This window comes from Capricornis sumatraensis, chromosome 13 (assembly GCF_032405125.1).
Source record: "Capricornis sumatraensis isolate serow.1 chromosome 13, serow.2, whole genome shotgun sequence".
NCBI lineage: Eukaryota > Metazoa > Chordata > Mammalia > Artiodactyla > Bovidae > Capricornis > Capricornis sumatraensis.
This window is the reverse complement of record NC_091081.1, coordinates 71,080,359-71,092,864: the sequence shown is the minus strand read 5'-3', so window position 1 is coordinate 71,092,864 and position 12,506 is coordinate 71,080,359. Positions and strand designations below refer to the sequence as shown.

Below are 12,506 nucleotides of genomic sequence, written 5' to 3'. Positions count from 1 at the left end.
CATTAATAACATATTTCCACATCATAAAATATCTGAAAAATATGTCCCCTCTTAGAAGAAAGACCATCTAAGCAGCATATGAAAAACATTGGACCACAGGACTCCAACCTTCAAAGAGCTCCCGTAGATATTGATGATAATGGTATATAAAACATTACTGGAACATAAAAATATCTATACTATATCAGAGAGACAGTCTTCTAGCTGCAGTTAGATTGACATTACATTGCACAGTTTTTATTATCACGGATATACAAGGACACAGGAACACATTCACTTGCTAGTTACAAGGACTTCGGTGACAGTTGAAAAGAATTATTTGTCATTGAAACCAATAATAGCTGCTATGAGTACACCATTAAGTTCAAAGATAGATTTGTTTCTGTAGTACATAGGAGAAACAATGGCACCAAATACATACTGCATCTTAGAAAGTTCAACTGGTAAGTATTATTTGCTACAGTAAATGGAAGGTAACGATTTTGCCATGTGGCTTGTTCTCTTTAACGTAAAGGCGAAGGAGAGCCCCCTTGGCACACAGGTAAATCCGCAAAAGTCTTTTGCTACTCTCAAAACAATCTCATCTGGCCTTTTTTTTTTTTATAATGAAATCAGCAATAAACGAGCATCAGATATGGGAAGCTGATTTTGCCCATTTAGTTCAAAGCCCCAAGCCTCTGCACTGTCCTGTTTCTCCTTCCGCCCTCCCTTTGCACTGCTGATGAAGCGCTTTTGGTTGATGATTTTGCTCCTATTCCTGTTCTCCTAAATAGAGGAAAATCCCAGAGCAGCAAGGTGTCCACGCACCGTTCTCCAAGTGTGACAGCAAGGCTGGCACTGGATGGGCGTGTGGTTGGTGAAGACAGACACCCTTTGGGGCCAGTTCCCCCCAAGGGTGCAGGATACCAGGGTTCTGTGGGCCCAGTAGGGAGAAGGGCTTGAGAAACGAGCTGCTGTCCATCACCGTTCTCTGGGTGGTTCCCCTCCTTCACCCACCTGCTCCACCTGGCTCCACCAAACTCGTTGGACACACCAGGATGACGAGCTAATGATTAACTGAGCGGTCCTCCCCGCTGTCCCCTTTCAAACGGGCCAAGTGGCTGGGCGTGTACATCTACGCGCAATGGTCCAAAGAGATTATGTGGGTTGGTTTTCTTTATTTGTTTATTTTTTGCGATAAAAGTTACATACTATATGGGATTGTGCTTTGTCGGAATTCCCTTTCTTCCCAGAGAAGAGTTTTGAAAAATTCAAGACTCGGAATCCTCGCCTGGATCCCTTCTGGCTTGCGGAGTCCAGCACCTCTGGCGCTGGCCTTGCTAAGGCGGCAGCAGCCGTCGCATCCTTGCTCCTGACTCCACCTCCAGCCTTGGCTCCCCGCCCAGCTTCCCGCACGTCTCTCCCGGGGAGGTGCTCAAGCTCCCTGACCGACCACCTCTGGCCTTTCCTCCCATGGACACCTGCTCCCTACAGGGTGGACGAGCTCTGCTTATAGTCCCTCAGGATGACCGAGGCGTAGGTCACATTGGGAGGGGTGCAGAGCACCGACTCGGACACGGGGGAGCTGGGCACTGAGCTGCCCGAGGCCACCGAGTCGCGGAAGGGGGACGGGGGCGTCAGGGCGGGCGAGGCCTCCGGGGTGGGCTTGCTGGGCGCCGGCAGGTCCCCCTCCTCGTCTTCCTCCTCCAGCTCGTCCTCCTCGGTGTTCCCTTCCCGCTCGGACAGGTACTCCTGCAGCAGCTTGAACCTCTCGCTGTCGTCCTCGTCGTCGTCTTCGCCAGGCGGCGAGGCGGGCTCCTCCGCGAAGGGGCTCAGCGGCAGCGGCAGCAACGGCAGGTGCTGCGGGGGCGCCGGGGGCGGGAACAGGGACCGGCCCCCGTTCCCCACGGCCCCGGGGACGGCGAGCACCGAGCTGAAATCCGGGATCCCGGCGCTGAAATTGTTGACCACTCCCTGCAGCTGGTCCAGGAAGGATTTCTGCGGCAGCGGCGGCTGCTGGAGGGGCGGGGGCAAGCCCTTGGGGATGGCCGGCTCGGCCAGGAAGAGGGGAGTCTCCTCGGCCGGCAGGTGGGGCGGCAGAGGCGGGGTGCTGGCCGCGGTCGGCACGCGGCGGGGCGCCGCCCTGGAAGGACTGCTGGGAGGGCTGAAGCCCGCCGGCTGGGCGTCCTCCTCCTCCACGTTGTAAAGGGTCTTGGTGCTGGCATCAGAAAAGGTCAGGCTCTTGCCGGAGCCTTGGTAACTTTTAGTGAGGGGTTTGATGACGGCTGTTTGGTTGCAGGCCGTCTCGCTGGTCTTCACGTGCACCGAGAGCCGGTGCCACGTGTGCTGACCTTTGGGCACCTGTCTTCCACCTGGTTCAGACCACGACACAGACTTGCCATTAGAACTATGAATAGAACAGAGATGGGTTTATTTGCCGGCATCTCACGCACGCGGGATAACATACACAAAGAACATTTGCAAGCCTAGCTCAAAGCAATTTGACTCCCTCCCACTGTATGTCTGCCTGTGGCACACACTCCCACCCTCTCCTTTTTACCCATCAGACTCCAAAAGCTGCAGCGATCGCAGGTTGCCTCTGAAGCTGTGGCCAGGGATGCCATCCACCCGAACACAAGGCAGGACATTTTGACCCTGAGAAAAACTGTAGCGGAGAAGAGCTAGCTTGTTGTAGAAGCAGCTATTTTCATTTAAGTCTGATTTCACAGCTATTACATACACACACACACACGCTCAAAGGCGGTGAAAAAATTGTTGCTCAGTGCAAGCTTTTGAAAGATCCCAAGATTGACAAATTAAAAATAAAATCTTAGTCACACACAGACAACAGAGCATAATGACCATAGCTATTGTCTCCCTTTCTTCTTAGTCCCTGGAACAAATTAAGACCCACGTATAAAACTACTCTCATCGTCCTGTGAGGTTATAAAACACATCCTCTCAGATGCCCATTCTGATATGTAGGTATTTCATGTGGTACAAGATGCAGCTCAGTCATGCACATGGCACCTGTGCAGAAGGGAAAAAAAGGAAATGACAGAAAAACCCAGACCCACGCTCCACTTAAGTTTCCCAGCTTCTAGTTTCCTTTTATTTCAAAGCATTATTCCTGATGCATATGGTGGATCACAGTTCACTCATAGCAGATAGCTTGGGATTTTCACACTGGCAACATTTAAGTAGGTGTGTTTGAAAAAGCTGGAACTGGAAAGCCCAGAAAAATATGAATATCCATATCCTGTCTTAGTCTACATGCATAATTGATGCAAAAGGATAAGATTAAGATTCCGACAAAGCAGAAGTTACTGAGATCAAGACCTCTCCAGGGCCTTTTCTTCATTGATCATTGAGGAAAAAAAGGCTGAGGGCACCAGGGGTCCTACACCCTTCATGGGATCCTCATAAAGCCAACCAAATAGAACACATTGCTGAAAAAAAAAATGATATGTACTGTGTGCATATATGCACATTCTATTCTGTCTGTTCTAATAACTCTGGTCTTACTTTTGGACTCTTTGTTTATTTTCTGTATAATTTTTAGCAGATGGTGGTACCTTACCATAGCGTACTATTAATAACAACAGTGTTAATACTTAAATCAGGAAATAATTTTTTTTCAAGATTTTGCTTTTTCTTTGTATCCATGAAAACAACAGAGGAGGTGGCACAATGATGACACATTTTTTGACATTAAAAGAAAAAAGGAAAATGCATATATTTTCTTAGGTGGAGATGTGAAATAGACTTTTTCATATCATAGTCTTTAGTTTGGGAAACAGGAAATGATCAATGGTTAACATAATGGTTTATTTAATCATTTTGAAAAGACAAGAATGAATACTTTAAAAATTATGTGTGAGTGCCACATATATGATGATGGTAATGTTTTGACATTTTAAATTTTATAATCCTGAAAAGTCAAGCGAATCAAATAAGGACAGATTTGTGTAGAAAGTCTGATATCAATTCTAGAAAATTCTCCATATAAAAGTTCTAAAATAGATATAATAGCTAAATTTTCTTATTATTTGGGAAGAAACTAGTTCCTCCATATAGCTGATAATCTATGCTATATTTTTAATTGTCAGATAAAAAAATCTCATCTCCAAACTATGATATCAAAGTTAATATTTCATGCAAGTGTATGCTTAATGTATTCTCTAAGGATGTCTAACTGCTTATGAATGTGAGATTACCGACTTATTAGGTTCTATACAATCTTGTTAGAATAGCTAACTCTCTCCCGAGGTGAGCAAACTAAAGAATAAGCTGGTGGTGTTCCTGCCAAGAACAGCCAACCAACCAGCCAAAGCCAAGACCAGAATCCACAGTTCCTCCTCTGGGTTTGAAATTCTGGGCAAGCTCATCTCCCACTTTCCTCTTTCCCAATTTCCTCCATCTCCCACTCTACTTACACTGTTTCTCTCTTTATCCATTTAATATGCCTCTTCCAGAAAGTATAAAATTGCCTAGTTGCCTCTTGCTTTGCTTAAATATGCTTTAATATACTTTCCAATGGCAATGCTTTGCAGCCCTTTCAATGGCAATGGAAACATTTTTTCCTTCTCCAAATGCTTGCCTCTCCATGCTCATTAAGAAAATCACTAAACTAAAAGGCTGCTCATGTCTTCATTTATTTGTACATGTGTATGTGTATGTGTGTGTGTTTTAAAAACCAGTTCCCTCCAGAGCTAGTCTGATCTAATTCAATCAGTAGGCTTAGATAAACAAAACATTGTCCAGTTTCCATATATGCTAACAAAAATGACAACATTGTATTCCTGGGACTGAGTTCACCCCCTTGCTCCCTGACTTGCCTTGTCTTCCTCCTTGTACAGGAGTCCTCTATCAGCTTCTGTTTAAATCCTTTGAAAGGCATTATTAATCATCTTGCAGACAGAGATGATCACAGTTCAGTTCTGTTTTATCCAATACAAATTTTTATTCTTCTGAGGGGAGATTTCCACCCCAGCAGTCAAAGTTAGCAGCTTTCCTTCCCCTCAGAGTCTTGCTCTAGATTTTCTGTAAAGTACTGTTTAATTAGGAAACAGTCCTAATGCCCTAGGGAATTTATCAGATTAAGAAAATTAGATCAACCTTTTTTTTTTTCCCAAGGACAAAATAAATTGCTTCCTAAAAACCAGAGATATTGGAGGAAAAGCATCATTTCATAGAAACTACAGCACAGGGGATAAACTTTGGTCCTTCTGCATTAGTTATCTTTAACCTATGGTCAGCAGACAGCTTGAATGGTCCATGAATCTACATGTGCATTAAAGCATTGTTTTTAGGCTAAATCAATATTATGTCCTTGTAGATTATGTGCTGCTATTTTTAAACGTAAAATGCTGTTATTGATAAATTGTACTTTTAGATACAAGTGTAACTAAGTTCTGAGAAGCTGTTTTTGGTGTGTTTTGTGTTCAAGCTAATAAAGGTATGATTACTATCACAGGTTCAGGTGAGTATTTGATGACTGTTTGGTGTGAAAAGTGATTATCCTATTTGAAAAGGTTACGAACTCATTGCTGTGATATTAAGAAGAGAAAAATGTATAAAATATGGGACAGTAAAAAGCAATAAATACATTATAAAGATGCGATATTATTATGAAATAATACTTATATTTAATCCAAGGTAGTTTTAATACCTTATCTTTCAAAGCCACCGGCTTCTTTCTTCTATTATTTAATGTTACTTGGTTCCTTAATCTTAGGAAAAGCAATCTGATTTAGAAACACCACAAAATTGTCAGAAAGCACCTTGTCAGAGGATACCTTGAGTGGCTAAATCTATTTACTGATACTGAAGTAATTGGAGGAAATTGCTGTTAGGCCTGGGAGGGACTAGAGACACAGAGGATGAGATACACGGAGAGTCACGCAGAGCTAGAGGGCGGAGGGCTGCAATTCCAGCTCCAACCGGCTCAGGATCTTGCTTTGGATTTTCTTTCATTAGATAAGTATCACAATTCCTGCCCCCCCACCCCCAAACAGAAGACCCACAATTTACAACACTTTAGAGAAGAGTTGGAAGTGGGTGGTGTAAACAGATTAGTATCTCTTTGGCATTCAGAGTGATCCTGTCTGTTTTATTTGTTTCGGTAAGTACTAGTTACATCTGCAGAGTACGCTGCTCTCTGCTCCGGAGAGGCCTAAAACAGGAATACCAGTGGGTGGGTGTTTGAGATCCGGAGGAAAGCATCCTGCACAAGCTGCCTGAGGGGGAAGCTTGCTCAACACCTGTCTCCCTTATGTCCAACTCAAGTCTCTGCCACTAGGCTTAGTAGCTGCACAGCAGACAGAAGGATGGCTTCCAAAGAGCCCAGGCAAGGCGAGGTCTTCCCTTGGGGAGGGAAGTCTCAGTCCTGGGAACCTGAGCAGGACAACATTTGTTTTCTTTGAAAATGAAAATGGAAGCAGGAAATGCCACTGGGTCATAGAGTGAAGAGAATGGCTCACCAAGAAAACAAACCACAGCCACAGGCTTGTGGACAGCTCCGCTGTGACCCAGCAGCTGTGGCCGGGACATGGCCACAGGAAAGGCTGGTGTTGCCCTAAGGGAGACCCACCTGGATGGGAAGCCAGAGCTCCCCAGTCCAGGTATCTCACCTCCATGTTCTTCAGAAAGCTGGTACCATAGTGCAGTTTGAATAGTGATCCTTGTAGCATCTCAGGCATTGGGAACTGTTTGAAACCATTTGAGTCAGACTCCCATTTTCTTAGGCAACCCCAAGCTAGTCTTCAATACAAAGAACTCCCACTAACTCCAGCTTCCCTTCTTGAAAGCTTCCCCCACTAAATTTGCATATTCAATATATATTCTCTGGAAGCTTCTCTGAACATTCAATATTCAGAAACTTCTCTGAACTTTCAAAATTTCTCATTTTATTGAATCAGCATTGCTTATAAGGTAGAGGATTTCTGAATGTGTTGGTGAAGACAAATGCTTTTTAATATTATGAGAACATGGAAGTTGCTGCTGATATGAAGGCTTAAGTAGCATTGTGAATTTTATCCCCTCTCCTTGCTGATTCTAACTATATCCTAAGCTGGTCAGAAAATCATTTGACTTGCTGAAATTTACAATATTACAAAGTCTAAGTGTACAATCCTCCTTTGAGAATCTTCAGATCAATCACGTTGAATATCGTAAAGTTATATGATTTGGGATAAAAGACTACATAAATAAAATCAGTTTGCTTTTATTAAGCATTGTGCCTTCACCAATAAATTAATAAAGAAAAAGACATCTACAAATGAAATTAGCTCATCAAGGTCAACAGAGTATGCAAGAGCCCATAAACTTTGTCCAGGTTTAGGGTCTACTGTCTCAAGAAAACTGACAAATATATTTCCAACTGAAGAGTAGAATTCTGATGGCTTCTAAACTTTTTCTTTTTTTAAGACTTTTTTTTAAAAATGTTGACCATTTTTAAAGTCTTTATTAAATTTGTTAAAATATTGCTTATGTTTTGTTTTGTTTTTTTTGGCTGCAAGACACATAGGATCTTAGCTCCCTGACCAGGGATGGAAACCACAGCCCCTGGCACTTGAAAGCAAAGTCTTAACTGCTGGACTGCCAGCTAAGTCCTTAGATTTTTTTTCTAAGTATATTTTAAATGGCCTTTGGCCAAACATAATCATGATTGCTGGCTGAGGAAAGAAATTCCGGTGCCAATGTTTATTTATGACAACATATTGGTACAGCAGTGTTGTTTTAGTGGAGGTAAACTAGCTGCAGTTATATTCTTCCAGGAAGTATAGATGAGCCTAGATTATGTTCCTTTTGAAGAAAGTTCAGATGAAGCATTATAGTTTATTCTATGCTCCATGCTTCCAGACTTATCACTTTAATAGCAAGTCCCTTGATGCTCTTTGGCAGTACCTGGAGTCCTCACATTTGCCCTGGAAATACAGGGCAGCTGCATTGCTCTGCAGGGCTTATTTCTCAGAGGCGGGGGAGATCTAGGCAGACCTTAAAGATCCAGTAGGCAGCTTTATTTCTATCACTAGTCCTTTTGCCTGGCTTGTTCACAAGAGCTGTGGAAATCGAAGGTCACAAAAAGAATATATATATATATATATATTTTTTTTGGTCGGGGGGGACAACTAGGGCTAAAATAGCCAGTCTTAGTCTATGGTGCACAGCTTGGAAGCTACTAGTTTCTTCCTTATCCTTTATTGTCTCCAGGAAGCTTGAATAGTCTTATTGCAAAATTTCTTTCTAATCAACCTGTTTGCTTTGCTGACTGTCGCACTATTTTTTGTCACCTGGATGGATCACTTTCCACCTTTGTTGTTTTTAGGCACTCACCTTTAAGTCATGAAATGTTAGGTGCCTCTCCTCTCTCTTTGGCCCTGCTGTCATGCCAGGACAAGCACGTCTCCTAGACCCATCAATTCCTTTTGACAGGCAGCCAGCAGCTGTCATCATCAGGATGTCTTTACTGTGTCCTTGGTCAGACTCAACCCTTGATGCAAAAAACACTCAGTGCTTTTGGACTTGGGAAAATTAGAGAGAATGCATCCTGGAAGATGAGAGAGGCTCTGATCTCGCTGTGCAGAGTCCTCCCAACCGCACCTATTTCCCTCTAACGGTCAGTGTGATTTGATTGAGACCACACTTGTTCTATTGGGGCTTTTCCAGGGGACGTCAGAACACAATTTCCCAATGCACTCCACTGAGTGAAGAGAAGAGCCGCTAGGACCCCATTCACTGGGCTCCATGGCCAGGCTTAGTAGCAAACATTTGAACAAACTGGGCTCTTCTCGTCTGAAGAGCTATTTGAGCCACAGACACCTCATCAGGGAGCTCCCTTCTGCTGCAGGAATGTGTACCTTTGACTCTCCCAGGAGTTTGAAGGGCTGTAAAGGAACAGCTGAGAATGACCACAGACTCCGTGCACAATGAATTGAACATGGTTTATGTTCTTTTGTTGACTTAAAGAGACACTGTCAAGATCTAAAGGTCAAAAATTGGACCAAACATGCACCGTTTTTATCAGATGGAGAAAATCTGATAAAAGCGCTCCGAATTCTGGGAAAATAATTCCTTTCCTTTTGCAAAACTCACTTTTTTGGGGGGACTCACAAAACTTTTGTGCTCCCCGGGGGATAGGAGGCACCTAACGGAGATTCATCTCGGTGCCCACCGCCCCCCTGCTCCAACTGACATTATGGAATTCTTCCATCCAAATTATGGCTTTACTTAAATGCAGACAGGATCATATCAAACATTTGTGCAGCAGCGAAAAAAAAAAAAAAAAAAGCAAAGAAAATAAAAGAAAAGAGCTCTGTTTGCCCAGGAAAAGCTGACAAATTTGTAAAGGGGGAAAATTCACTTTCAAGCTTGTGAGTGGGAGTCACAAACAAAAGTGAACCTCTAGAATGGGAAAAGTGTTGCATCTTGCGTGAAAATATAAGAAATAAAAGCAGAAAGACTAACAACTTGACAGTGTCCCTTTAAGAACGATGGACAAATTAAGGCAGTCGTGCAAACCATGGCACGTAAGGGCTCCTCGTCCTCGATGGCATGCACCACTTGCTTCCGTGTTAGAAAGTAGAAAAACCCAGGAGAGAGAAAGCGAGGGGCAAACCACTCTATTTTCCATGCAGCGTCTCTTACACATTCACTGCAGTGTGGGGGTTTTCAAAGCTGCACATGTGCCGACGGACACTGGCTGGTGGGCGAGAATTCTGGCTGCCTCTTCCTGAGGATTGAAAAGAAAAAGATACCCAGTGAGTGAGCGGTTACACACGTACATAGAGATGGTGATCACACCGCTCAGGCGGTGCCTGGGCAGGGGCAGGGCCGAGCCTGCCTCCTGAGCCTTTCTCTGGGCCACTCCGCCTCCACATCCTGCACTTTCCTTGTCCTGCCCAGGTGCATCTTACTGCCAGGACCAATTCTGAAGGTCACATCAGTGGAGTGCATTCTTTCCTTTACCTGGTGGGACCATCTCTTTTCAAGTGGCAGATGCTTTATTTTTTTGCCGTGTGTATGTCTCTCCCAAATTGGCTCTTTTCCCTCCAATCTTGATACTCTCTTTTATTCTTAGAGGCAGTGGATTCCATCTGAATCTTCCAACCCACCACCCGTCTTAAAGAATGCTTACAGATTTACATCTTACACTGTGACGTTTAATTGTAGCGCTAATTTGACTCCATATTATGTTATCATAAAAGGAATGCTGTTACTTCACATAAAGTCATAGGTATCTCTTGGCCCTCACAAGATGGAACATATCCAGAGATGGAAAGAAGGGAAGTGGCAAGAGACTGGATGAACCTCCCCCCAGGGAAGAAATTCATCTCAGGCCCTGGTTGGATGTCTCTTTATATAGCACAGTGTGTGGGTCTGGTAAGTGGAGAAGATCCTTTATTAGACATGTCAAGGCTGATGTGCCGGCCATGCGCAGATGGCCTTTTCAGCATTTGTTGGAGTGAGGCTACCTGGATTTCCCACAAGTTAAGGAAACATGAGCTTCCCTCTTTAGAAGCTGGTGGGACAAAGCCATTTTAGTCTTACTATATATTAAGAGGGCAGCCAATCACAGAAAAGAATTTAGGAAGAAGACGCTAAAGGAGAACCATCAGCAGGTGCTATGAGTGGTGTGGACAAGACTGCAGTCATGAAGTCCCCTATAAGGCTTTCTCACAAATGTTCTCTGCCAATTATCCTTGGGCCAATCTACCCAAGATCCCGGTGACAATTATCCAGTGTTAATCAGAAGAGGACCATCACAGCTCCAGGCAAATCAAAGGCGTTTGCCAACCTTCCTATCTCTCTTTCCTATCAAAGCAGGCAGAAGAGGGGAAGTTCAGAAGAGGGAAGGAAGAGGCAGAAAAAGATTTCAGGCTGAGGCCTGACATTGTTCTGGGAAGGAGAGATGTGAGTTTTGAGATCTGAAACAAGAGCACTGTGGAATGTCTCTTTAATACTTGTAAGCAAGGACTTTAATCTGAATGTAGAAGGTGAGCAAAAAGATTTTTCATAGCGCAGTTGAAGGTGAAGGAGAAAAATAAAACTGATCAATATATACATTTCCATCAAGTTTAGACCATTCAGTAAACCATTTGAGAGTACACCATCTATCCAGAAAGATCTGAAATTCTGATCCAGAGATAAGAACTTGAAACACTTTGGTATAATTTCATTTGCACCACACTAATCCATTTACTCAAGAAAATTAGACAAAGAGATCATGTTTGCTATTGAATAAGTCAAAGCAATATGACACTTACTGTGCCATCTGCAGTCATAAAGGTCATGAAAACATTAGTGGTAGATGCCCAGAAACAAAAATATGATGTTTGAATGTATAAATGAAGTTATTGGCAGAAAAGGGCATTTCACCTGTAAAGTAATATTAAAACAATTTCATTCCTCATGAAGACAGAAAATACACTCAAAGCATTTGGCTTTGCCTTGCTAAATTGCCTGATCCCCTTGAAGCCTCCAATTAGTTCTTCTTTAGATAATGTCCATATGTGGCCTGGTCCAATGGTACAGAGAAGACAGGACCCTAGCAGAGCTGATTTCCTGGCCAGTGACCAATACAGACACTGGTGGGTCTCTCATGCGAAGGACTCTGAACTCAGGGTTTAGTGTTCTCAGTTCATCTTTTTGAAATTCACAAATAATTTTATCACTTAATTTGTGTTTTATAAGTGATGTTGCATGTGGAAAGTTAATGCATAGGGAGGGGCTTAGAGCCTCACCTCATGCATAGTCCTGGCTCCCTGGACAGGTTTTCAGCTTCTTGCTTCCCTCCCTACCCCACATTCTTCTACTCTGCCTTGGCGACCAGTCCCCATCCAGCCTCCCACTACCCACCCCTGCCCAATGATCACTGCCACCCTCCTCCCCTGCCAGGCAACCATCAGTATAGATGTGGGAAGATCAGATCAGGATCTGGCAACAAAGTCTTTTTACCCCACAGCGTCACAAGGGAGCAAGTGGCCACGGCCACCTCCTCCCTGTACTGGCACATCCTCTGTGCATCTGGCAAGTAACAGCGCAGGGATGAGCCTTGTACCCCTCCTCCATGCAGGTACCTTGTCAATCTCTGAGGTGGTGTTGCAATATCCTTGGGGGTCCCCAGTCCACCATGAGTTGGGGCAGGGGGCACTGGAAAAGGGGAGTTGCCCAGGTTTAGTTTCTGCATGGCATCCACCCAGTAACTGGCTGGAGGGGAAGCTGGCTGAAAAGAAATGGCTTTGTATTTTAGTACCGTTAACATTTTTCCTTCTACGTGTTCAACAGGGGCTCCAGATCTTCATTTTGCACTGTTGCTGCTGCTGCTGCTAGGTCACTTCAGTCGTGTCCGACTCTGTGCGACCCCATAGACAGCAGCCCACCAGGCTCCCTCGTCCCTGGGATTCTCCAGGCAAGAACACTGGAGTGGGTTGCCATTTCCTTTTCCAATGAATGAAGTGAAAAGTGAAAGTGAAGTCGCTCAGTCGTGTCCGACTCCTAGCGACCCCATGGACTGCAGCCTACCA

The 12,506-nt window shown here is 44.1% G+C and overlaps 1 protein-coding gene across 2 annotated transcripts in view; it reads right to left on the bottom strand.

Moving 5' to 3' along the window:
- Positions 1-1,467: 1,467 nt before the first annotated feature.
- GRM1 (glutamate metabotropic receptor 1) overlaps positions 1,468-12,506 on the bottom strand; it is a 431,492-nt gene continuing 420,453 nt past the window's right edge. Inside the window, exon 8 of one of the 2 annotated variants that reach the window (XM_068985180.1) lies at positions 1,468-2,386. In XM_068985180.1, coding sequence (XP_068841281.1) covers positions 1,468-2,386 — 919 coding nt within the window. Of the gene's footprint in view, positions 2,387-9,651; positions 9,713-12,506 lie in introns of those variants that run through there. The other variant, XM_068985181.1, reaches the window with a different exon arrangement.